This window comes from Vombatus ursinus, unplaced genomic scaffold, assembly GCF_900497805.2.
Source record: "Vombatus ursinus unplaced genomic scaffold, bare-nosed wombat genome assembly UNPS02014818.1, whole genome shotgun sequence".
Classification (NCBI taxonomy): Eukaryota; Metazoa; Chordata; class Mammalia; order Diprotodontia; family Vombatidae; genus Vombatus; species Vombatus ursinus.
Window position 1 is genome coordinate 12583628 of NW_020954596.1, and position 26743 is coordinate 12610370.

A 26743-nucleotide genomic window follows, 5' to 3' on the forward strand; every position below is an offset into this window, starting at 1 on the left:
GCACAATGGAAGGGGGGAAATGGTGGGTTCTTTTGAGGTTGAAAAGTGTGATCAGTGGGAATAAGAGAGCAGGAGAGTTAGCACATAAAGGGGGCTTTTGCCTCAGTAGATCGAGACAATTATAGGGACTGGTCAGACTGTAGTTCCTTATATACCAGGAAAGAAAGCATTCAGCCAGCGAGGAGGTTGGGTCTAGTGTCTGGGGTGGGCAAAGACCTCATGATCACAACCCCAGGGACCTAACTGAACTCACACTTTTGCCAGTTTCTTTGTTTCATCCCAAGATGAATAGGGATGCTGCGTGCTCAGAAGATCTCCTGCATGTAGAATGTGCGGTTGGCTCTGATTGGGCCTCATGCTAAGTGGTTATATTACATAATTCAGTGAAGCAGGGCAAAGCAGGCAATGAGTCCACGAGTGGCGATAGGTTCAGGGTGAAGATATTTCCAAATCTAGTGCCTGGGCACTTAGGTAGTAAAGTAAGGCTTAGGTATTGTCACTTAGTAATTTTAGTGACTCAAGGTATTTCTTCTGCAAAAGGGCAGTAGCTTCTTGAACAAGGAGTCCTCCAAATCCAGTCATTAGGAGGAATAATGCCCCACTTTCTCCTGCCTCGTGATGGAGAAGTGAGGATGGGGGTCTTGGAGAGGGAGTCTTAGTGTTGGCAGTGGACCCCACCTGCACAAGAGTCTTCAGGGCTGATGGAATACTGATGGGAAAGGGGAGATCAATGGAGTGTATTAAAAACAGGAGAATGTGAAACTTCAGATTATTTGGTCTAGCCTCTTTAATTGGTATTGAACTGACATTTTTCTTTCCATTGTAGCTTTTCAAGTTCCAATGAAATTTTTTTCTGAGTTGCTTTCATGGTAGAAGTAAATCATCACATTTGAATTTCCTAGTTGTAAATTTGCCTCCTTACTACAGGGGTGTTTTTCCTAACTTGAGCTCTAAATATAATTTCTTTTTTTCAATTATGTTTGAAGATACTAATCATATCAAGATTTTTGCAGACAACATTAAATCTAGGTAAATTTAAAGTTTTTATAACCAGAATTTTTAAGTTCACTATATGATAATTTTAAATAATTAAATCGATTATATTTTAATATTAATTTTAAAAGAATTAAAGTAGTTTGTAGAGAGAACTGAATCTTCATACCCACTTTTAAATGTCTTTACCTTTTAGGTAAGTATACCAATTTATTGAAAGCCTACTTATCAATAACTGTTTGTAGAATATTTGCAGAAAGAAATTTAGGGCTTAAATATATACAATTCAAAATCTTTTTTTCCCTGTACAAAAATAATAACCATATTTTCAAGTCGTGGAAAAGTTTTGTCTTTCCAGTAACTATTAAACCATCAATCGACAAGTACTTACTGCCATTCTGCTGGTTTTATACATTTGTTGTAAGTATTTATATATTTACTTTAGAATTTAGTTTTTGTATGCTTATAACATTATATTTTTCTCATTGCTTTTTATGGGCATAAACAGATACGAGATCCAAAAACACTTCTTCCAATGCCAGGAATCATGGTCGGTGACATGGGGAAGAAACTCGGACAGAATGGTTTGGACAATGGGTAAGTGAATACATCCCATCGGAGAAGTAAAGTTTGGTCCTACTTGGAATCATGTGTTTAAAATTATTTATGAGTTAAATTCTTACTAGAATCCTAAGGCTCCCCTACACTACGCCCTCTTCCCCAGCAAATAAAATAAAACAAAACTGAGACCCAGAGTTTGCAGAGTTAGGACTAGAACTCAGATCTTGTGATTCCCAGTTTCATCAGCGTGGAAAGAGTGCTGGACCTTTGTGACCTTGGATAAATCACTTTGTCTTTTCTGAGACTTGATTTCCTCCATGTGTAATATGGGGTATGCATTGCACTATCTGCCTTACATTGTCATGCGGAAAGTACTATGTAAGACTTACAATGCTGTCTAAGTTCTGTGTGGAACTAGTGGCATGGGAGCTGTGCTTTGAAGGAATTGCATGATTCCAAGACATTTGAGGTGAGAAAGGAGTATATTCCAGGCATGGGGGACAGTTAATGCAAAAAACACAAAGACTGGAGAAAGAATTTGGAAATGGGGAGCACAGCTAAGAGGCTAGTTTCTCTGTGTCATAGGTAGCATGAATAGTAAATAAGTGAAATGAGTTTGGAAAATACAAATAAAAGATGGGGGAGGTTTGGCTAGCAGAATAAGCACCCTTTGTCACATCAAGGATATATCAAGTCAACAAGCATTTTGTAAGCACCTACTGCATGCCAGGCCCTATGCTAAGCCCTAGAGATACAAAGGATAAAAACAATCCTTACTATCAAGGAGCTCACGGTCTAATGGGGGAGACAGCATTCACACAACTATGTATTAAAAAGATGTATACACAGAACTAACTGGATATAATCTCAGAAGAAAGGCACTTGCAGAATGTAGGATTTTGGCTAAGACTTGAAGGAAGCCAGGGCAGCCAGGAGGTAGAAATAAGGAGTGAGAGCATTCCAGAATCAGAGTCAGCCAGTGACTGTGCAGACAGTCAGGAAATCTTAGGGTCTTGTGTAAGAATAACAGCACAGATGTCCATGTCACTGAATCGCAGAGTCCATGGAAGAGAACAAGAAGGAAAAAGACGTTTGAAGGTATAAAAGGGCCAATTTATGAAGGGCTTAAAAAGCCAAATGGAGGATTTTATATTTGATTTTGAAAGTAATAGGGAGCTGTTAGAATTTGTTGAATGGGGATGGGAGTGGGCTGAAGTGGTCAGACCCGTACTTTAGGAAGATTCATTTGACTCAGGAGGAGAAGAGAGACTAAAACGGGGAGAGACTTGAGGCAGGGAGACCTGTCAGAAGTACATGTCTCTCTTCATGTTCTGTCTTTATGTCCAACCTGCTAACACTCAGCAAATACTTCTCCATTACCTTCTGTGTGATCTGGGCAACTGACGTTCTTAATGCACTTATTTTTTCCTGTATGGGTTGGTAGGGAACGTATATTAAAAAAAGAAGATTGAATCAGTCAATTGAGAAATGACTAGTACATTGTCTTGAACTTCACTGGTGTCCTTATGATGTCTGGAGAAAGTGAGATAGCCCCACAGCATTGTGGGTAGACCCTCCATAGTGGAGAGAACATCTACATTGATAATATCATATCCATTTGAGTCTTCATACACTACCTTTTCACCGGAATCAATATGTAAAGATCCAGTTTCACAAGAAAGAAAAATTAAGGAGTGATTCAGTGCTTGGAGTATCAGCACATTCATTCCAGGACGGGGTCCTCTATAGAGTAGGCTTCCTCAATGAAGTATGATTAAGGTTATGTTAACTCTGGTTTATGTGCTACCTTCCAGTAATATATCTCTTTTCTGGCCTTCCAGGGCCTCATCATGGTATGTAAGTGATTGTAGGGTCTTGAAGGCCGTGTTTGGGGAACACAGAAAGGTTCCAAGCACCGGCTTGATGATGGGCAGACCAGCAGAGCTCAATGCAGAGAAGGCCTTCTATAGGAAGAAGGCTGGTGACCAGCTAAGGAGTGTTTTCAGTTCCAGTAACTTCAGAAGACAATCTGCTCAAATAAAGAGGGATTAAGATCTGCACTGGGGAAGGGAATCCCCAGGAGCACCCCAGTGAGTGGCTATTGTGCAAAGTGATTGGCCCCTTTCATTTGCTTTCCTTCTGAAGCCAGATTGCCCAGGCTTGGACAGAGACCAAGGAAAGGTGATTCTTTTCCTCAGTATCACTGGGCTTTTTGTTCCACAGTTATTGTTTGAGCCTGTAACATAAAGACAGGGAGGGCTTGATGCTGAGGCATAAAATACTTTTTTTCCCCTGAACTTTTATTTTTGCCAATTAACAAGCATTTTACTTTCTCTCCCTCCCACCGCCATTGAAAAAAAAAAAGAAGAAAAATAAAACTCTGGTAACAAATATGCGTGAGCAAAATAAATTCCCATATTGGCCATGTCTGAAAATTTATGTTCATCGAGTGTGCCTCCTCTCTGTCAGGAGGTAGACAGTGTGCTTCTTCATTGGTCTTTGGGAATCCATTGGTCATTGCACTAATCAGAGTTCTTAAGTCTTTCAGCTTTGTTTTTACAGTGTTATTGTATACATTGTTCTCTTGGTTCTGCTTACTTAACTTCATAAAATACTCTTTCCAAATTACGTTTGAGATTCTTGGACATTAACATTGTGCAAATACTATTTTTTTATTCACTTTTCTTAAATTTAAATTTTATTTATTGTTTTTATATGGCCTTTCAGCTTTTCATTATTTCCAAGGATACAGATACCTACTAGCTGTGTGACTCTTGGCAGCTCATATAACCTCTCTGAGCCTGTTTCATCTACTGTAAAAGAGGGATAATGATAGCACTTATTTCTCTCCCAGGGTTATTGTGAGGATTAAATGGAATCACATATATAAAGCTCTTTGCAAACCTAAGTGCTTTATACATGTTAGCTATTATTATTATTGTTGTTGTCATTGTTATTGTCATTATCATTCAGAAGCTGACACACTCATTTATAGTAAACCCCTTCAGTGCTCCATGGATCTTTGATTTCATTGTACTCCCACTCCAACAGCCCTCTTTACTGCTTAGTAGGCAGTTTGGTTTTTTTTTTGAGTTGCTGTGATGGGAAAAAATATCATGGAGAATCCTGCCTTCTAGTGATGAGCCTGTCTGAACTTAGCTAGATTTGTTTACAGGCAATAGTTATTGAGGCCTTTATTGGGCCTGACCCAAGATTTTCCAGTTGGATCATATCTGCCAACGATAATGCTCTGCTGGAATAGCTTTTTTTTTTTTTTTCTCTAAACTCCAAGGGCATTTCTACTCCATGAAAGCTATTGGGAGGAGACTTTAGCAAAGAATAGTAAATTAACAAGATGTAATGGGTTCTTATTTCTGTAATCAGTATTAGAACAAAGACTGTTAGAGTCAGAAGGAATCTAGTTCAACCCCCTCAATTTACAGAGGAGAAAACTGAGGCCCGGAGATGGAGAGTGACTTGGCCAGTTTTGTACAGCTAATTATTGGCAAAACCAAGACTGGAAGTCATGTTTCCTGACTTTAATCTGGTGCTTTTTCCATCAGACTATATATTGCCTCTATTTGCTTTCCTATTTAAAAAATCAACATCTTGTGAATTCTTCATTAAAAAACATTCAGCTTGATTCCACCATACTGCCATTAAACTGCCTTGTCTGATGGGTGACTATTTGATGGGTTTTTTTTTTTCCACAAAATCACTAAATAAGATTATTTAAAGTAAGTTGCTTTTTCATTTATTCAATTAGCAACATATAACATTCGTTCAACAAATAAATTCATTTACATAGCAACAATTTACCATATTGCTGTAGAGCATTAAGGTTTATAATGCTTTTCTTTCACAACAGTCTGGGAAGGTAGGTAGTACAAGTCCCCATTTTACAGATGAGGAAACTGAGGTTCAGAGAAATTATGTGACATACATGGTCACAGGTAGAATTCAATCCTAGGCCTTCTGATTCCAAGTACAATGCTTTTTTCTCTATTTTTATTAGTTACTGAAATAAATTCTTCCAGTCACTGGGAGAAATATGGAGTTAAGTAAGTACAGGCCCTGCCCTCAAGGAAATCCTTTTCAAGGTATCTTCTTGGCCAGATTTCTTAATTCTTTGTTGTCTATTGGCTTTGCGGTAAAGCATTAGAGGAAATTTGCTTTTTTTTATCTAGGAATGGGAAACAAGATAAAATTATGTATGTGTCGAAATAAAGTATCATTCAGTTCTTTCAGTCTCATGCTGATTGTGGCTTCTCATAATTAGCTTTCTGTCTTTATTCATTTCCCTTGGAGGGACATTATTACTTCCCAAATTTAATTCCATTTTCAATAGTACACACTCCCCTTTCCTGCTTCTCCCTCCACTCTGCCCTAATGATGTGTCTCCTATCTGGAATGACTCCAATGTTCTTTTCCCTCCTGTTTCTCATATATATGTAGGAGAGTGTGGTGGAAAGAACCTTGGGCCAGTAATCAGTTATTTTTCTTTGTTTGCCATTGGCTAAAGAATCTTTGGCAAGTCATGTTTTTTTCTCTGGGCCTCAGTTTCCTCATCTATTAAATTAGAGAGTTGGGAAACATGGTATCTGAGACCCTTTACAGTTAAAAAAAAATTGTGCCATTCTCTTCCTCTCTCTGTTCTGTTTAGGAAAAAGCCTGCACATGGGATCAGATGTCCAAGACCAGAGGTGTGGTCTTGAGGCCACAGGTTCCCCACCCCTGGCCCAGGTCTTTTTTCACACTCAGTTTCTTTATCTTTAAAGTGGAAAAACTATAATCAGACCACTCCCTCACAGGATCGTTGTGAACAAAGTACTTTGTAAAGCTGAAAACAATATATAAATTTTAATTCCGATTTTACATTTAGGACTAGAAGGGTCCTCAGAAATAATACAGTACAACCTTCCCAGTTTTATGGATGAGGAAACCAAAACCTCGGGACGTTGATTAACTTGCCCAGAGTCACTCAAGTAGTCAGTAGCTAAGTCAGGATTTGAACTTCAGCCCTTTGACTACAAATCCATTATATGTTCAATTGTGCCATGTACCTTCTCTTTGTCCTTGCTTTTATTCACCACTTTAAGCCTCAGTTTCTTCATGTGAAAAACAAAGGGCCTAGATCAATCTCTAAGATTCCTTCTGCCTGTAATTTCCTGGGAGTCTAGATGCCAAGCTCAGGAACTTGGGTTTCCAAAACATGAGAGTGGGGAGCAATTGAGTATTTTTGAGAAGAGTGATGTAATTAAATGGAGCTTTAAGACAATCTGGTGGATATTTCCAGGAATTTTTCTGAATACTAGTTCTGGCCAAGGCCTACTCTTGCCATCACCACCTCAAAAACATCAGAAACACACAAATGAAGCAAAAGAAAAATAACTAAGGGAACAAAAAACCCTTAAAGGTAATCTCCATGAAGGGAACAATAAAAGACCACACTCTCAGCTGCCCATTCCCTCTCCGGGACTCAAGGTCAGAGAGCTGAGGGCTCTGGCTGATCTTGGGTCCTCGTGTACCACTTCTAATATGAACTCCAAATTAAGGGCTATGAGGGCCCTACCATTTACGACTACTACTACTACTACTGCTGCTACTGCTGCTACTACTACTACTACTACTACTACTACTACTACTACTACTACTATTGGTAATCGTTTATATGGTGCTTTAAGGTTTACAAAGCACTTTACCTAAGTTATCTCATTTGATCCTCACAGCGACCCTGAAGGGGAGCTAGGTATTATTTTTTATCACCATATTAGAGATGGGAAAACTGAGACTGAGGGATATAAAGTGACTTACCCAAGAATTTGAGGCAGGATTTGAACACAGGTCTTGCTGCTCTCTATTCCTTGTGCTATCTATCTAGCTCCCTCTGTAGTCAAGAGAAGTTTGGAAGTCACAGCAATTAGGTCAGACTTTTACCATCCATGCCTAATAGTCATCCCTTGGCAATCATTCAGCCAGAGCACTCCTCTCAACAGAAGAAATTCTAGAGGTTAAAACTCCATAGAGAAAAACAAAACCAGAATAAGTGTAGGAAAACTATGAAGAAATACTTTAGGTTAAGAGAATCCCAGGAGAAAATTCCAAAATTCTGTAATAAATACAAATAGAGCCCTAAAAAAGAAGATTGATTGACCACAAAGACTGGAAAAAAAAGAGATAAGGAATAAAATTTGAGCTTTTGATAAAAACCTGTTATCCCTGCCATGGTAGGAGGGTGAGGCTGGTAGATTCTTTGAGTTTGGGAGTTCTGTAGAGTTAAATGTAGATGTTAAATGTAGTTCTGTAGATGCTAAACGCATCTGAACTTAGTCTGGCACAAGTGTGGTAAGATCATGGGAGTAGAGGGTCACCAGGCTGCAAAAATGGAGCTGGTTAAAAGCTTTTATGGTCAGTATTGAATTTGTTAGGTAGGAAGGGAGGAAGACTGAGAGGAAGGAATGAAGGAAGAAGAAAAATTTTAAAGGAGAATAGATAGCTTAGAACAGAAGTTGAAAAATTTTAGCAAAATATGGTATACCCTAAAAAAAAAAAAGAAAGAAATGGAGGAAGTAAATTAAAGAAATAGAGCAAAGTCAAAAGGCAGCAAAATTGGAAGAACATGTGATATACCTACTATCGATAACATCTCTCCTGGTAGATATAGGATATGGGGATAAAATTTGAGAAGCATCCGATTCCCAGAAAAGCTAAGGGGAAAACTTAGCATCTGTATTTCAGAAAATCATAAAGGAGAAGAGAAGACCTGGATAGAATCTATTTCTTTTTATCCCCAGTCCTTAGCACAGTACCTGCCTTATAGAAAGTGCTTAATAAATGCTTGTTAATTGATTGGAAGGGAAGTGCAAAAAATAACAACAACAACAACAAAAGACCAAGCTACAAAAGTAAACCAGTTTGGGCAATTTTAAAGTGGTAAATGATGACCAAGGAGGGAAAGGGCACTATTATCCCTTGAGAATCTCAGCTTCTCTAAGAGTAAACAAGGAAACAGAGAGACAAGCTCACATGTTGTGTGTTCAAAAAGCAGAGTCCCAAGGGGAGGAGGAGGGAGGACCTCAATAGTTCTTATAATTGTTGTGCCACAGCAAATGAGAATCAAATGGAAGGAGAGGGAAGGGAAGGTGTTGGTATCAAGGGAACCTCATTTTTATTTGAACTGGGCAAGGGAAAATTGGGGCAAAAAGTTTAGTGGTAGAAATATAATAAAATAGAGGCCATAAGAAAGGAAGTGGAGAGGGAAGAAAGAGTTGGAGAGGAGATAGCCGTGGGAAGAGCAGGAAGGGAACTCAAAGGCCGTGTGGTCCAACCTCCTTGTTTTACAGATGAGGAAAATAGAGCCCACAGAGACTAAGTGACTTGTCTAAGTTCTCCCAAGAAAGTAAATGACCGGATCAGGATTCAAACTCAGGTCCTCTGATTATAAATCCAGCTTTCTTTCCATAATGCAGTGCTTGGAAGGAGGTCATTGTTTAACTATCTCCTATGAGCTGGGAATCGTGAAGTCTTAGAATGATAGACCTAGTACAGCCTGCTGTTGTCATTTAGTCCACCCTCCCCTCTTCTTTCATAGATGAGGAAACCAAGTCCCAGAGAAAGAGGCATAAAACAATCATAACTCACACTTAACGTAGCGCTCAGGGTTTACAAAGCACTACCCACCATAAGGCAGGTTGTGCAAATATTTTTATCCCCATTACAGTTAAGGCAACCTTGTCATAGGAGTCAAGTAGCTTGTCTCTGGTCTCCAATCTAATAAATACCGGAGACAAGGAGAAGCCACATCCCCTGACTCCAAGGTTGTCAGTTGCTACTTGATTTGTTGTCGTTTGCCTTTTTTCCTAAAAGCAGAAAGCTGAGCAAAATTCCAGGTAATTGAGGTCCAGCTGAGGCTTTACTGTATCACATCTTCAGAACTTCACTGGCTGTGGGCTAAAAAAACCTCATGAGTACAGAACAAATTTACTTGAGTTTTATTGACACAAAAGACTCATCATCATCATCATCATCAGATGCAGAAAGGAAGAACTATTAAAAACGTGTTCTTTGGAGATAACAGTGCCACAAAAATTTGAATCAAAAATGGACCTGTGGACAAGAGTCAGGCATGATAGTCTGTAAGATCATTTGCCTCCAGCAGAGGGTGCACTTGTTTTGAATATGTGTGACTTCGAAGCTTGAAGTGAATTTTGATAGGCTCTTATCCTTTTATTCTGCCTTATTTCTCTGTCTACTTCACAGATGAAGTTTTGTGAAAAATCACATTCATGATTCAGTAGTTTAGTGATTTTTATCATTTCAGAACCATTTTGGTTTTAGTAAAAAGGAACTAAAGAAGAAATGATTTTGTAGCCAGGCAAGCTGTCTTGAAATTGAATATGATTGATTAATTGAGCAAACAGATCAACCTCCATGTCTTTCCTCCTACTCCCTCACTTTTTAATGAAATCTGCCTCCAGATTCAGAAGAAGTCTAGGGACATGGAGATCCTAGAGATCACTAGAATGGCAAAAATTCTCTGGCTCAATTCTGCCCCTGCCTGAGCTGAGGAACATCTCCTGTCCACTTCAGGTCACCATCCTCTTTTCTCAGTCCCTAAGTTTGCACTGATGAGCTTAGATACAAACCCTAGGGAATGATCATATACTATATTAACAAGTTCAAATAGCAGAAGAGGATTTCTAATGACAGGACAGGGAGCTGTACCACCCCAACCCCTCCTGTGAAGGGGAGGTTTTTTTTTCTAGGCAGCAGCCAGGGGAAACAAGAGGAAGGTAGGTGCTGTGGATAGATTGTGGCAGTTTCACTGACCCTGGGGTGCTGGATGGTCCAGTCTCATTTCTCCCCATTTTCCCATGTGCTCTGTCATGCCATGAGGTCTCAACTTTGCTTTTCCTGCTATCTGTCATAGAGGCAGGGCCTAGCCGCCCCCAACCCCCCACCCCCAATCTGTTGACAAAGCAGGAAGCATAGAGGACCATTGTAGGTCTCAACTGCATGGCTTATGTATTTGCCTCTTGGCAGAAAACAGTTCCTTCCCAAAAGGTCAAAAGCCCCAGAAATGTGTATATCTCTTGTAATACCTGCATATTAACATTACCATTCTCCAGATCTGCAAAGCAATGCCCCTTGGGGAGTAGTTAATATTAAAAAATAATCTTGCTGAAATACTGAGGTCAGAATTATTTGGAATTTAAATTTGTAGAATTTTAAGACATTAGGGATCACTTACAATTTTAAAACATTCTGAATAATACCTTTATTTAAAATTATTATTATTATTTTTCTTTTAGTTTCTAGTCTTCAAAAGCTGAGGCCTAGAGAAGTTATATGACTGGCTTCAGGCTATAGAGCTAGTTAATGCCATTTAATTTAATTAGAGGAGTATATTGTTATAAATCCCTTCAATTAATTACCAATAATTGATGTTTTAATAGATCTTGTTTCCATAGGATTAAGGTCCTTTTCTCATAATCCTTTAATGAGGTAGGTAAGTTATCTTGGATATTAGGCTTAAATCCACAGATTCATTCTTTAATTCAATAAGATTCTTTTTTTTAATAAGATCCTTTTAATCACCTGCTATATACACTATGCTGAAGTGATAGGAGAGAATCAAATATAAATAAGGCATACTTTTACAATAGAATAAACTAGATGTTGGCTGTAAGGTAACAGCTACATCCACGATTATGTTTTTGAGTTAGCTTTCTATATAGAACATAGATTGTTAGATTTAGAAACTATCTTTGAACAAAGGTTTCTGAGCTAAAGGACCTTTAGAACATAAAATGTTAGAAGATACCTTAGAGATTGCCTAATTCAACTACATCATTTTATAGATGAAGAAATTTAGTGTTTTAGTAGGAAATAGACTTTCACAAATAATAGTAAATAATAGACTACATCGGGCAGCTATGTGGCACAGTGGATCGAGCACTGGACCTGGAGTCAGCAACTCCTCTTATTATTTCCACTGCCTTCCCTCTCGTCTCCTGCTGATCCTGTATATAGCTTGCTCTGTATATATATTTGCCTGTTGGCTCTTCCTTTAGATTATAGACTTCTTCAGGGCAGAGGCCACCTTTTGCCTCTTTTTATATTCCTAGCACGTAGTAAGGTGCCTGACACATAATATGCACTTAATAAATGATTAATAACGGTCAATAAATAGAATGGAGGAGGGAGAGCATTCCAGGCATGGGGGACAACTAAAGAAAATGCCAAGCAAAGAGATGGAGTGTCTTTTTCCCTGAACAGCTCCACAATTGAAAAGGAGAGAGAGCTGCATTGCTTTGAAGAACTTGCAAAACTCTTATTGACCCCAAGCTTCTCATAACAGCGAGGGCCCAACTTTTCAATACAGATGTTTTACTGGTGTTGCTATGTAGCAGCAAGACCTGGAACACCAGTGCCACTGAAGAACACAAGGTGACCATCACATAGAGGGCAGTAGAGGGATTGAACAAGCTTCACAATAATCAGTTAGGACTCTGACTTCTTCAGAACAAGAGGATGATCAAAGACTTGGACAACGGAAAGAAATGGATTGATCATGTGCTGAGAGCACATGACAAATGGATAACCAGAGTGCCACAGAGGTACCCTGTTGATGTTAGAAGAAGACAAGGAAAGCCTCCATCCCTTTGAGTGATGAACTTTGGGAGTGACCTACATGGATAGATTATAATCTGTGGGATTGTAGAGACCAAGAGGAGTGCTAGGACTTTTGGCTTCAGAGAAGCAAGGGCCCTTCTTGGGTAAGGACCAGAGCACAGGCCAAGACATCAGTGACTACACCTCTCCTTGGATCACACTAGTTTGGAAGAAACAAAAACTTACAGACCCCCAGAACTAGCTCTGAAAACATCAACATGAAAAAGCCTGAAGCTTAGGAGAATTGTCTTCCCCCAACACACATACCCTGGGACAGAGCTCAACTTTAACATAAAGTTCAGAGTCAAGAAATAGAGTGAAAAATGGAAAACAAAAAGGACCTGACCATAAAAATGCATTGTGGTGATGGAAGATCAAGATTTAAACTCAGAAGGAATCAACAACATGAAAGCTGCTACATACAAAACCTCGAAGAAAACAAATGCGAATTGGACACAATTCCTAAAAGAGCTAAAGAAACAGATAAGAGGGGGGAGAGAGAAATTGGGAAAAGAAATAAAAGTGATAAAAGAAAATTACAAGAATTAATAGCTTGGTGAAAGAGGCACAAAAATAGTGAAGAAAATAACACCTTAAAAAACAGAATTGGACTAATGGTAAAAGAAACAGAAAAATTCACTGAAAAAAGACTCCTTAAAAAACAGAAAAGGCAAAATGAAAAGGAAGTACAAAAATTCACTGAAGAAAAGAACTTCTTAAAAAGCAGAATTGGCCAAATGGAAAAAGAGGTGCAAAAGTTCACTGAAGAAAATAATTCCTTAAAACCTAGTTTGGGGCAAGTGGAAACTAACGACTCCATTAGACATCAAGAAACAATAAAACAAAGGCAAAATAATTAAAAGAAGAAGAAGAAGAAAATGTGAAGTATCTCATTGGAAAAACAACTGGGGGGCAGCTAGGTGGCACAGTGGATAGAGCTTTGGCCTTGGAGTCAGGAGGATCTGAGTTCAAATCCAGCCTCAGACAGATAACACTTACTAGCTGTGTGACCCTGGGCAAATCACTTAACCCCATTGCCTAACCAAAAAACAAAAAACAAACAAACAAACAAAAAAACAACTGGAAAATAGATCAAAGAGAAAAAATTTAAAAATTATCAGACTACCTGAAAGCTATGATTTAAAAAAAAAAAAAAGAGCCTAGACATCAAGACACCATATTTTAAGAATTATCAAGAAAAACTGCCCTGATATCCTAGAACCGGCAGGTAAAGTAGAAATTGAAAGAATCTACCAATCACCTACTGAAAGAGATCCCAAAATAAAAGTTCCCAGGAATTTTATAGCTAAATTCCAGAGCTCTTAGGTCAAGGAGAAAACATTATGTGCAGCCAGAAAGAAACAATTCAAATATCATGGAGCCACAGTCAGGATAATACAATAGCCTCATATTTTAATGCAGCTTCTGCATTAAAAGATCAGAGGGCTTGAAATATGATATTCCAGAGGGCAAAGGAGCTAGGATTACAACCAAGAATTACCTACCCATAAGGGGAGGGGAATGATAAAAAGGAGGACAGGTAAAGAGAAACAATGGTCAGAAGCAAAACAGACTTTTGAGGAGAGACAAGGTAAAAAGAGAGAGTGAAGGATTAACAGAAAACAATAGATAGGGGGAAATACACAGTTGTTTTTTAGTCATGTTCAACTCTTCATGACACCATTTGGGGTTTTCTTGACAAAGATACTAAAGTGATTTGCCATTTTCTTCTCTGACTCATTTTATAGATGAAGAAACTGAGGAAAACAGGGTTAAGTGACTTGCCCAAAATTTCATAGCTAGTAAGTATCTGAAGCCAGATTTGAACTCAGGAAGATGAGTCTTCCTAACTCCAGGCCTGGTACTCTTCCACTATGCCACCTAACTGCCCTATGTTGTAGTAGCATATCTCTATTGAATTTTAGGGAAATGGAGGAAAATATCCTTGTATCTATCCTGGGCCTAAGACAGTGTCAATTAAGACGTTTTCCATGTTGGGCACAGCACCTTTTAATGAAAAAAAAAAAAAAAAGATGCCTTTTAGAGGTCTATTTACTTGTTATTCATATGAAATTTCAATTTCATACATTCAGAAGCTTTTGAACAACTGGCACATATTTTAACTTCTGTATTGCCTATATTAAAATACTTAAGTTTTTTTGTTTTAAAAACTCTTACAATTACTCCTCCTACCTAATTGATTATTATGATAATCTACATATAAGTAAATTTTTACCCATTTATTCAGCTGTGAAGCTTTTCTGCTTTATTAAATAATTTCATGTATATATAGATATTATATATTTTAAAGATTGATGATTATAGATTATGATTATGATATATATATGAATATATGATTACAGAGTCCCATAAGTAAGGTTCCTCTGATCTTATCTGTATGCCTACCTTATGTCTGAACTTTACATTTCTTCAGCGAAGCTTTTCATCTTGGTGCTTGGAATAGGGCCTTAAGCATAGGTACTTGTGAATAAATTGAATTAAGTTCCCAATGTTTTTAATTAAAAAAAAGGTCATCTGACTTAACTTTCCCTTAACTTCTAAGTAGTATTAAGTGAATGGAATATAATTTTCTAATCAATGTTTTAGAAAATATAATTATCTTTAATATAATATAGCATGAGGATAAATAGCCCATGGGCCTCCTGTAATATCATTTTAGACTGGCCTTGGAAGAAAATGTAAAGGAAAAATATGCTATTCTATACTGGTTCTATGTTGAAAAATTACATTGAAATGATATTACAACATAAAGACACATGAGAGTGCTCAAGCTGTTGAGGTGTAGGGGTGCTGTGACCCCAAAATCACAACACGCAGGTCCTGCTCGAATGAATTTGACCCAAGCCTTCTTTCAGCCAAAGACAAGGTTTATTAAAGATCAGCCATACTGGCCAGACGCTTAAGGAATCTAAACATTTGTGATACTCATAAAGACTGGTGGACATGAGGAAGTCTCAGCCGCTAAATGGTGGCCGAGATGGATCTTATATACAGAAAAACTGTGGGAGGGATCTAGGAGTGGCCAGGTAGTTTGGGGTGACTGGAGGAGGAGCTGGGAGAAGGGGTGTCTTGATAGGAGGAGCCAGTAAACTGGGGTGACTGGGAGAATCTTGATGGGAATGACTGGGAGGTTGAATGGGGTCTAGATAAGATCAAGGATGGGAAGTAACTGAGGCCATCCAGTGGGTCATAGACAATGGAGGGCTAAACTTCATTAGGGTAACAAAGAATTGGAAGATTGGACATAGGTGATAAGGAAAGGCCAGTTGATAGGATTATAGCCTCAGGCAACACTGGAGACTTCCTTGACCAAGTAAGGAGAGTTCAAAGAGAGTCTATAGAGGAATGGGCCTCAAATTCTTTTGGGGGTGAGGGGCAAAGGTCTCAGCTTGGGCCCATACCTGTCAAAACCAGTCAACAATGAAAGAAAAAATGTTGAGCTACTAAAATTTGGGGATGGTAGAAAATGCCATTGTCTATTGTTCAATACCAAAATGTCCATCGATAAAAGCACTTGTGAATTCAGTCTCATCTGATTGGGCAAATTGATAACATTTTATAACATACAGTTTCCTAGATAACTTTAATAACATAAAATGATTGTGATATTGGATTTAAGGGACTCAAATGCATCACAAATTCCAGTCCTTAGGTCATCAAATTTACTAAATGCTTCCAGGGATTTAGAGATTCAATTAAATTAAGTAAACTTTTATTTTAAAGTCCCTTGTTGTCAGTTGTCTCTGACTCTACATGCCCCCATTTGGGGTTTTCTTGGCAAAGATACTGGAGTGGTTTGCCATTTCTTTCTCCAGCTTATTTTACAGATGAGGAAACTGAGGCAGACTGGGTTAAGTGACTTGCCCAAGGTCACACTGCTAGTAAGTGTCTGAAGCCAGACTTGAATTCACAAAGAGGAGTCTTCCCTACATCAGGATCTGTGCTCTATCCATTGCACCATCTAGCTACTCCTTTGTTAAGTGCTTATTATGTGTTTAATATAGAAAGAGGAAAAACAAAATTGTCCCTACTGTCAAGGAACATATATTCTATGGGAGAAATACAACTTGAGAGATGAGAACACTGGCCGCTAAGGCAGAAAAGGCCTCCTGGAGGAGGAGGCAGTTCCTAAGAGGCCATTACAAGAGGCAGTTGGCTTTCCTGACTTGGGGATCAACCTTTGCAAAGGTATGGAAGTGAGAGACTGTGTCATCTGTGAAGAACAACAGGTCAGACCGTTTGTCTAGAGTGAAGCATGAGCAAGGGAGAAAATTAGAAACTGCCTTGTTGGACATTAATCAGCCCCCTTCCTTCCTTCTTTTCCTTCAGGAAGCCCTGAGCTCAAATCCAGCCTCAGACATTTATTAGCTGTGTGACCCTGGACTGATCACTTCACCTCTACCTGCCTCAGTATCTTCATCTGTAAAATGAGGATAAGAATAGCACCTACCTCCCAGGGTTGTTATGAGGATCAAATGAGATAATTGTAAAGTGCTTAGCACAGAGCTTAACACAGAAAGTGCTTAATAAATGCTTGTTCCCTAGCTCTCCATCCTTATCCTCTCTTCTCCGTCTTTGCACTAGCTGGTCCCATGCCTGTGTTCCTTCCTCACCTCTGCTTCTTAGTCTTCCTGACTTCAGGATTCATCTCAAATCTGACTTTCTACAAGAGGTCTTTTTCTGGCTTCCCTAGCTGCCCCTTTCTTCTCCTTTCAGATCACCTTCACATATGCTATAATCTTCTTTAGTCCTGGTTAATTATATGTGTCTGCCATTGGAGCATGTGTTCCTTAAGAGCAGAAAATGGTTTTTGCTTTTCTGTGTATCACTGGTATTTAGCACAGTGCCAGGCACCAAGAAAATGCTTAATAGGCATTTGCTGTTGTTGAAGTAAGTCTGGAAATATGGCTGGAGCCAGATGGTGAGGACTTTAAGTGCCAAACAGGGGAGTTTATTTTTTAGCTCAGAGGTGACAGACAGCTACAAAAGCTTCTTGAGGGGAGTGACATCATTACCCCTGTGTTTTAGGAATAGAAATTTGGCAGTTGTGTGAGGGATAGACTGGAGGGGGTGGTGCAGTGAAAGAAAGACCAATGAGGTGGCTATTGCAGTAATCCTGGTGAGAGTGAGGAAGCCCTGAATTAGGGCAGTTGTTAGTATTCGCCACAAATTCCATGATATTTTCTTATCTGTGTACATATTATATTCTCCCAGTAAAATGTAAACACCTCAAGGATAATATCTATTTAGGTTGTTTTTTCTTTTTGTGTCCAGACTTGAGCACAGTGCCTTGCTTGTTAAAGTGAATGTTGTTACAATCTCTCTGGACTGTTTCTTCATCTCTAAAAGGAAAAGTATTGAATTGAATGATTTCGAAGTTCCCTTTCAGGGCTAAATTCTTTATTCTTAATATCCTGTGATTTAATGATGCCTTGATATAAACATCAATGTCCTTGTTAATGTCAGATTAATGTTCTATTTACAAGTATACACTTAATCATGATCGGTTCATCCTTTTTTTGTTTTTCAATGACAACAAAGAAGGGACAAGCATTTTCCATTCTGTAAAAAGGCTACTTTTTTTTTTTTAATGAAATAGTTTTTCAGATCTACTTGAAAAGACACTGTCTGGCCTAAAAAATAGTTAATTGGACTGTGATTTCAGTTTATATATCGGATCCAAATTTTTTTTTTTAAAAAAGGGAAGTGTAGTATTGTGTATTCAGGAAGGCCTGAGTTCGAGGCCTGCCTTTTATACTACTGGCTTCATGGATGTGGGCATTATTTAACTTCTCCATGCCCAGGCAACTCCCCAAGACTGTAAGCTACAAAATAATTGCTTTATTAGTAGGAGTTCCCTACTTCATTGAAATAATTATTTTGGACCAACACACAGGTTCATTGTTTTTCTCACAGTCTTGATTAACTTTTGATTAAAATAACAATTGCAAATCAGGCAAGAACTTCCAAGTACTCAACTTACTATAGTTACATTCAACAGTGTTTTGAATTGTCACAATGCTTTACAATTACCAATTAATGTTATCCCCAAGAAGTAGAAATGACGCATTGTATAGAGCATGTAGGGGTAGGCAACCCGCAGCCTCGAAGCATCATGTGACCCTGCAGGTCCTCAAGTGCAGCCCTATTCAGTAGTCACTTCCTTGGTGAAATAACCTGTCTTTACGCCAACCAAGTATCTTTTCTGTATCTGTCCACTTCTCCAGCCTCAATGTCATTTAAAGTACATTAGGCTTGTTTTCTGAAGTTCTCTTTATGACTGGTTCAGTAAAAGGATACTGCATGTGAAGTTGGGAATGATCATAATAGTCAGATAAGTTGCTATAGGAACTACTGATATTTTTCAACTACATTTAGCAGTTTATGTAGCATCTGTTAGTGTGAATAGGCACACTCTCTAGAGTACTGTGAAATAAATTTTTCTGAATTGGCAAACAGAATCCTTTCATTATTAATGCAGTTTTTCATTACATAAATGCGTATGGTTGTCCAGTATTTTAAAAACTAGGCCCACTATAATCTCTCCAAGCATACTTTTCGGTTCCAGGAAAATATATTCATTTCTATTTGAAACCTATAGCAGAAAAATGTGAGTTCGAAGAGACCTGAGTGGCCGCGTAGTCTAGCCCATGCCTCAAAGGAAGCCCTTCTGCAGCCTTCCTGATTAAGGGATCCTCCGTCCTTTGCTTGCAGATGTCAAAGGAGGAAGAGGAGCCTGTTGTCTTTGGAGGCAGCTTGTCTACTTTCAGAGAATTCAAAGGGTTAAAAAGCTTTGTCTTCTCTATAGTCGATGTCTTTTTGCAATTTTCCCAGTTTAAATAATTCTACCTTCAGCAACCAACTGGGGAGTCTAATCCTTCTTCTGTAAGACATCCCTTAAAATACTTGAAGTCAGCAGGCTTAATTCTTGCCTTAGTTTCCATAATTATTATTATTTTTTTTTGCTTGCTGTTCGTCATGTTATGTTACAAAATTTAGCAGAGTGTCAATTTTAAAAAATAAGTTCTTTTTCTTGACCTTTTTAAGATTTTTGGTTCCACAGTCTCTTCTTTTAAATATCTGAATACTTGTAGATTTGAGTTTCTAATATTTGTCTTTAGGGTCTTTTCAACACATTTTTAATGAACAGGCCTTATAATTTCATCTTACCAAGAGAAATGGCCCAGGAAATTGAGACAAATGCTGTCTGAGTTATCCAAGGACATGGAGGGAAGTCAGTACTTAAAAGTTGAGAACAAGGGCTTACTTCTGCTAATGTAACACTTTTCTGCCAATGTTATTGTTCCTCAGAATATTTACTGTTCAAGGGCATTTATCTTTTTGTATCAGTCAGACTGTTAGCAACACAGGAAATGAGACACCTGGATCATGGGGACTGGATGGGAACAAGTATGGCTGCTGTGTCAAGAGAGTACAACAATGGTTCTGCTCATGCCAGGGCTAATTTCAGCCAGCACATCCATAGCATGAGTAATAGATCACATTTATATAGATAGCACTTTACAGTTTACCAAGATCTTTACATATGTTGATTTCTACACTTGTGAGATAGGTAGTGCAATTTTGCAAAAGAAGAGCTGAATCTCAGAGATGTTTAGTGACTTGCCTATCAGAGCACAAATGGTATATGACTGGCTTGGGCCTTGGCCTACTAATTTAAAATCCAGCTCACTTTTCCTCTGCCTGCTCTTTCACGTATTCAATCAGCTCAGCTCAATGAAACCATTAGTATTTTTTTTAATCACAAATAATAGTGATAGTGTAATGATACTAATAATAACATACCAGTACATTTTCCATCCACTAATCTGTTAGTTAGCACAAGGAAGAAGGTTTGAAAAGTTTCTGAAAGCCCCTGGTAATAATAAAAATGGTTTTCATTTGTAAAGCATTCATCTTGACACCAGTTCTATGAGGTGTAAGTAGTTCAAGTCTTACTATCCCCCATGGAGACTCCATGGATGGAGGTAAAATGATTCACTCATCCTGAAAGGCATGCTTGGTAGGGCTTAGGAGTCTGGCACAAAGAAGTAAAAGCTCATCTTTAAATGAAGTGGCTAGGGGCAGCTAGGTGACGCAATGGACAGAGCACCGGCCCTGAAGTCAGGAGGACCTGAGTTCAAATCCAGCCTCAGACCAAACACTTGACACTTACTAGCTGTGTGACCCAGGGCAAGTCACTTAACCCCAATTGCCTGAAAATTAAAAAAATTAAAAATTAAAAAAAAGAGAGGGAAAAAAATTAAAAATAAATTAATTAATTAATTAAGTGGCTTACTGTTACCTCCATGAGCAAATGCAGACTCCTCTGTTTGGCATTTAAAGCCCTTCCAAACCTTGGCCCCAACTTACCCTTTCAGTCTCGTTACACATTACTGCCTTCCATGATTCATGGTCTAGAGTGTCCCTTACTTTTCCTCATGTACAATATTCCACTTCTGGGCTCCATGACTTTGCTCTGACTGTATCCCTTGCCTGGAATATATCCCCTTCTTGCCTCTGTCTCTTAGAATCTCAGGACTGCCATTGGCTGCCTTTTTTTTTTTTTAATTTTTAATTAAATTATTTTGAATTTTCAACAATCACTTCTATAAGCTTTTGAGTTTTAAATTTTTCTCCCCCTTCCTCCCCACCTCCCTCCCCAAGATGGCACGCAATCTCATATAGGCTGTACATATATGTTCCTATTAAACATATTTTCACATTAGGGATGTTGTAGGTAAGAATTAGAACCAATAGGAGGAACCACCAGAAAGAGGAAACAAAACACAACAGAAGAAAAAAAATAGCAAATAGTATGCTTCGATCTGCATTCAAACTCCATAGTTCTTTCTTTGGATATGGATAGCATTTTCCATCATGAGGCCTTTGGAGATGTCTTAGATCCTTGTATTGCTGAGAAGGGTTAAGTCTATCAATGTTCGTCATCGCACAGCGTGTCTGTTACTGTGTACAACGTTCTCCTTGTTCTGCTCATTTCACTCAGCATCAGACTATATCTTTACAGGTTTTTCTGAAGTTAGCCTGTTCATCATTTTTTTTTTTTTGCAATTGGGGTTAAGTGACTTGCCCAGGGTCACACAACTAGTAAGTGTCAAGTGTTTGGTCTGAGGTCAGATTTGAACTCGGGTCTTCGTAACTTCAGGGCCAGTGCTTTATCTACTGTGCTACTTCGCTGCCCCCTGTTCATCATTTCTTATAGCACAATAGCATTCCATCACATTCATATACCATGACTTGTTCAGCCATTCCCCAATTGATGGTCATCCTCTCAATTTCCAATTCTTTGCCGCCACAAAAAGAGCTGCTATAAATATTTTTGAATATGTAGGTTCTCTTCCCATTTGTATGATCTCTCTGGGATATACGTTGGCTGCTTTTGTAACCTTAATTAATCACCGAATCTCTTTGGGCTTCAATTTCCTTATTGGGAGAATGAGAGGGTTGGACTAGCTGATCTCTGAGATCCCTTCCAATGCAAAAATCTGGGGTCCTATGAATATATGGACATAGTTTTCTTGAGACTCTGCTGTAGCATCATCACCTTCTGCAGTACGTCTGTTCTGATTCTCCCAGCTTCTACTGTCCTCTCCCTCCAAAATCACCTTCCATATATTTGGTCTCTAAATGTGTATGTGTATAGACATATTGTCCCCTAATAGAACGTGACTTCTTTTAAGGCAGGGGCTGTTTTATTTTTCTATCTGTATTCTTTGTGCATAGCACATTATAGGTGGTCAACAAATGATTGCTGGTGGATGGATATAATTCAGTTATATAATATTTAATTCTTATAGCTCCATTATCTCATTCACCACTGGCCCCCATCATTCTAATTAGCCACCCCTCTGTACCTTTTTAGCTTTTGCCATTCGTGTACACTTCTGTTTTGTAAATTTGCAGTAAGTGATGTTACCTACACACTTCAGGATTTCATCCTTGTCCTTTAATGTGTCATGTGGTGGTAGCATTCTTGCTCTTGTTATTTAACCAAGCTGACTCCTTTTCTGGTCATACATAAGTGAGGAGTTGGGTTTTTTGCTTTGTTTTGTTTTGTTTTTTTGGTCAGCTCTGACATTTAGTTCATTGTTAGTAATATGGTGCAGCCAGCTTGTAAAATATCAAAATTAGTAGTGCCTTGTATAACTGAGTTTCTGTTATACCAACTGAGGGATTTTTTTTTTACAGTTCTGAGTTCTCTTATTAATGTCTTTGAACAGATTTACCATGTTTGATAATGTTAGAATTCCCCGGGAAAACCTGCTGAACCGAACAGGTGATGTTACCCCGGAGGGAGTCTACAACACTTCCTTTAAGGTACAGTGCTCTTATATTGAAACTGTACATGAAATGATGACTATCAAAAGCATAGATTCACATGAATAAGTGATCCATCTTTCATTATACAAAGAGTGACATTCTCCCATCAAATGAAACTTGGCCCTTTTGAGGAAGTATGATGCAGTGGAAGGAGCAAACTTGGAGTGCTGGACTGGAATCTGAATCCCAGTTTTCTGACTTATAAGCTATATAAATATGGACAAGTCACTCAGCCTCTGTGGGCCTCAGTTCTGTCAACTGGAAAATTGGGGGTGGGGTGGACTAGAAGACCTTTAAGGGATCTCCCAGTTCTAAAGGGCATCTCACATTTCCCTCATGGATGTTTGCTGCCGCAAAGGCATTTGGAATAGAATTCTAGACTCACTCATCTGTAGGACAAGCTAGCTCTGTTTTAAGAGAAAGTAGACAGGGTCAGGTAAGCTCCAGATGCTTGGGCAGCTCCCAAATGGGGTCAAGCATTTGGGGGTTGGTTATTCAGAGTGTTTAGGCCAACAGGCAAACCTTAATATATGGACCTGCAGTCCATAAGGTTCTCACAGAAAGCCAAGCAGTCTAGGGCTATTTAAAAGCAAAAAGGAAGAAAAAGGTGAGCTTTTGTGAGCCAGACAGGAACATTTTCAAGCTGCAAAATTCATGCTTCTTATGCTTCAGTAGTCATTGTGGGTGCAGTAGTACACCAGATATCAGTACATACGTATTTAAATAAGCAAAATTTATAACAAATAAACTGGCCTTACTTGCAAAGAAACATAGTAGAAAATTTAATGCAAAGTTATAATTTAAAACAAAAAAAAAAGAAAAACTGCTATTTTAAAGTGGCTGCTGTAACTTAGAGTGTCCATTAACAAAAGTACTGTGTTGAGAATCTCTTCAGTAGTTCTTCACAAATTCAAAGGGCTCCAGATTATCTCAGACAAGGTCCCACGTGATCCCTCTGGGCTCATTCTTGGAATTCACACTGGCAGACTGGATCCCCAGAGTTGGCAGCTACTCCTACTCCCCTCAACATTCTATGGCCAACCCTGAAGACATAAGGTTTCTAAAATTATTGCACTTGTACCCCTATCCAGTAAGGTCACCTCTCCACATATTGATTAGCTAGTTGATGTCTATCTTTTACAAAGGAATATTTCCTGGAAAGGTATGGCAATCATAGAAGGACAAAAAATAACCCCCCAAACTAAGTGGTGTACTCTCCCCTGGGGAGAGTGGACTCAAATTTGAAGCTTAAAGGTACTTAGCCACATGTGCAGGGAACACATTTGGCCATACCTCAAGAGTTCTTGCTTAGGGAGTTCTGTTCTCAACTTGCAGGGTCCCCACCAAGCCGCCTTCTAGGTATGGTGTCACTAATGGATAAGCTCCTCTCTTGCTTAGATGAGCTAGCTACTTGCAGCACTTGGTGTCCATCTACCATTGGGTGGAGTCAAGCATGTATCTTCTCAGGGTTGGCTCTTCACCAGCCTGTGCTATTGTTGCCTCCAGCTCCAGGGTTTCTGCCATCACCTCCAGCGGAGGGGACCTCTAATTTCTTTTCCAACTTTTTGAAGCTCACCAGGTCACAACCTGGCCTGTGCTATATCAGGAGACTCATTGACCTAGTAGTAGGAAAGAATAAATACAAAAGATCCAACAAGGGATAAGGCAGTGGCTTTCATCCTTTCACTTCCCCATCTAGAGGCTCACAGTTCTTCCTCACCCAAAAGCTGCCAGGGAATAGAGAAGTATAAAAATAGGGCTAACTCGCTGATTTTAAGAGAAGGTCAAATTTGCCATTGAATATGATTTTTCTAATATCTAACACAGTGATTGGTATGTAGTAGGTGTTAAATGCTTGTGATTGATTGATATAGTAAATTTATGGTAGTCATTTTAGTAGCTGTTAATCTATGCCTAGACTGAAAGCTCTATGAATCCCTGATTCAGCATGGGTATGGACATCAGAGAATATCTAGGCCACTCTGGACCTAAATTGGAATCCCCTGGATAGCATTTCTGACAAGCGCTAGGTCAGCCAGCCAGCCTCTGCATGGAGTCCTCTAGCAGTGTGGAACCTCTTCCTCCTCCAGCAGCACATTCCTCCTTTACGTAGTTCTTTTTATAAGTTTTTCCTTACATAGAACTGAAGCCCACTTCTCTGCAACTTCTGCCCATTATTCCTAGTTCTGCTTTCTGGAGCCAAACAAAACAAGTCTTATCTATCTTCTGTACACCCAGGGGAGGTAAGCCAGTCTAGCTGAAGTGGCAGGGTACCCTGAAGGAAGCTGAGGAATCAGACTTCGTTCACCACCACCACCACCACCATGACTTCCACTTCCCCTTAGACTTGAGTGGACATAGTTCAGGACCTTGTACACAAGCCCTCAGAATAGTAGTGCCCTCTTCCTCTCCCCGGAACTCCATCCCTATTTGCAGCCTGTCTCCTGTAGCCATCCTTGAGAGGATCAACCCCTATGAAAAATGGACCCACTCTTTTTGACACCACTAATACCTGCCATCAATTAATTTGCATCATTGGGCACATAAGCCCCAGAGTTTCTGGAAGAGAAATACTTTCAAAACCACTGCTCTGCCTCTAGGACAGCCCACACAATCGTCTGTGGAGCAACCCTTCTGGATAAGGGGCCAGCAGTCCCTACCAGCTGCCAATCAACGGACTGCAGGAGGGCAGGCAGGCAAGCAGACTTGTCCTAGCCAAAGCATGAGGGGATAGAGGAGGAGGATGTACCGGGCAGGTCAAACCACTACTGACTTGACTGCCACTTCTTCAGACCATGATTAAGATAGCCCAGGATCCCAAGCCCAAGAGTCCTAGTAATAACAGTGCCTCCCTGGAGCACAGGCCCTGCTTCCTGCCCCACCTCCCCCCTATGGAAATGTGACTCAGCTGCTGCTCTGCGTGCTCCACAGCCATGGTCCCTTGAGGAGCCACAGCTATTGAAGACTCAAACAGAGAAATCCCCTCTCCCAAAGTCTGGCACAGTCATGTGAGTCAAGAGGAATCACCATCTGCCTTGCCATTGCACCCTAATGACCATCCAGCCTTTCTATTTGATTGGAAGCTGAAATCCCCAATATGTCTCCATTGTTAAATGAACGTGAGCTTCTTAAGAGCAAGCATTGCCTTGTTCCTCTGTGTGCCCCTAGTGCTTAGCAGATGACAAGCACCTGATAGGTGCTCATTCATTTCTTCTACCTGGCAGCCTTTCAGATACTTGAAGTCAGCCGTTATTTTCTAAGTATTTTCTTCTCTAGGTTAAGTATCTCCAGTTCCTTCAACCAGTCTCCATATCACATAGTCCTCAGCCCTTTCACCATATGGTTTGCCTTCTTCTGGATACACCAGTTTTTAATGTTTTGGTTTTTTTTTTCTTCCAAAAGAATGTATCATCCCATACTGAACCTAGTACTCCAGAGGTGGTCTGAACTCAATGGCACTTTTGTGTCCATCATTCTGAATACTGTCCTTCAATAATGCTGCCTAAGGGTGCATTATTAGAAGCTTTATAGCTTTTTTTGGCTGCCAGATCACGTGACTAACTTCATTTTGAACCTATGGTTCACTAAAAACCCCAGATTCTCCCCCACCCCAAAACATACACATTTACTCTTCTCTCACCAGCTCTTCTCCATCCTGTACCAATATGTACTTCTCTTAAATTTAATCTTACATTTGGTGCAATATTCTGTCAAGAATGGGGAATTTATGGCCTCAAGGCCACATGTGGCCCTCTAGGTCCTCAAGTGCGGCCCTTTGACTGAATCCAAACTTCACAGAACACATCTCCTTAATAAAAGGATTTGTTCTGTAAAACTTGTACTGAGTCAAAAGGTCGCACCCAAGGACCTAGATGGCCATATGTGGCCTTGAGGCCATAGGTTCTCTCATCCCTGTTTTGGACTATCCAAAGTCTTTTGGATCCTGATTATACTGTCCAGCGTATTAGCTGTCACCTCTAGATTTTCAGCATCTTTGAATTTTGTAAACATGCTGTATAGTGAGGGATAAAGTCTTAGCTAAACATTTATCTCCCTTACCTCTTAACCCAGTCAGGCATTTAACAAATATTTGTTGACTTAATTGAAAAGTTATTTATAAAGGCAACCAACACATTTATTGATTGCTTGAATG

General features: G+C 39.3%; 1 protein-coding gene across 2 annotated transcripts in view; it reads left to right on the plus strand.

The window, feature by feature from the left end:
* The window catches only part of ACOX3 (acyl-CoA oxidase 3, pristanoyl), an 81525-nt gene that overhangs the window by 17409 nt on the left and 37373 nt on the right, over positions 1-26743 (plus strand). For both annotated transcript variants that reach the window (XM_027836595.1, XM_027836594.1), the window contains exons 7-8: positions 1502-1590; positions 22491-22587. In XM_027836595.1, the coding sequence (XP_027692396.1) occupies positions 1502-1590; positions 22491-22587 (186 nt within the window). The remainder of the gene's footprint in view (positions 1-1501; positions 1591-22490; positions 22588-26743) is intronic.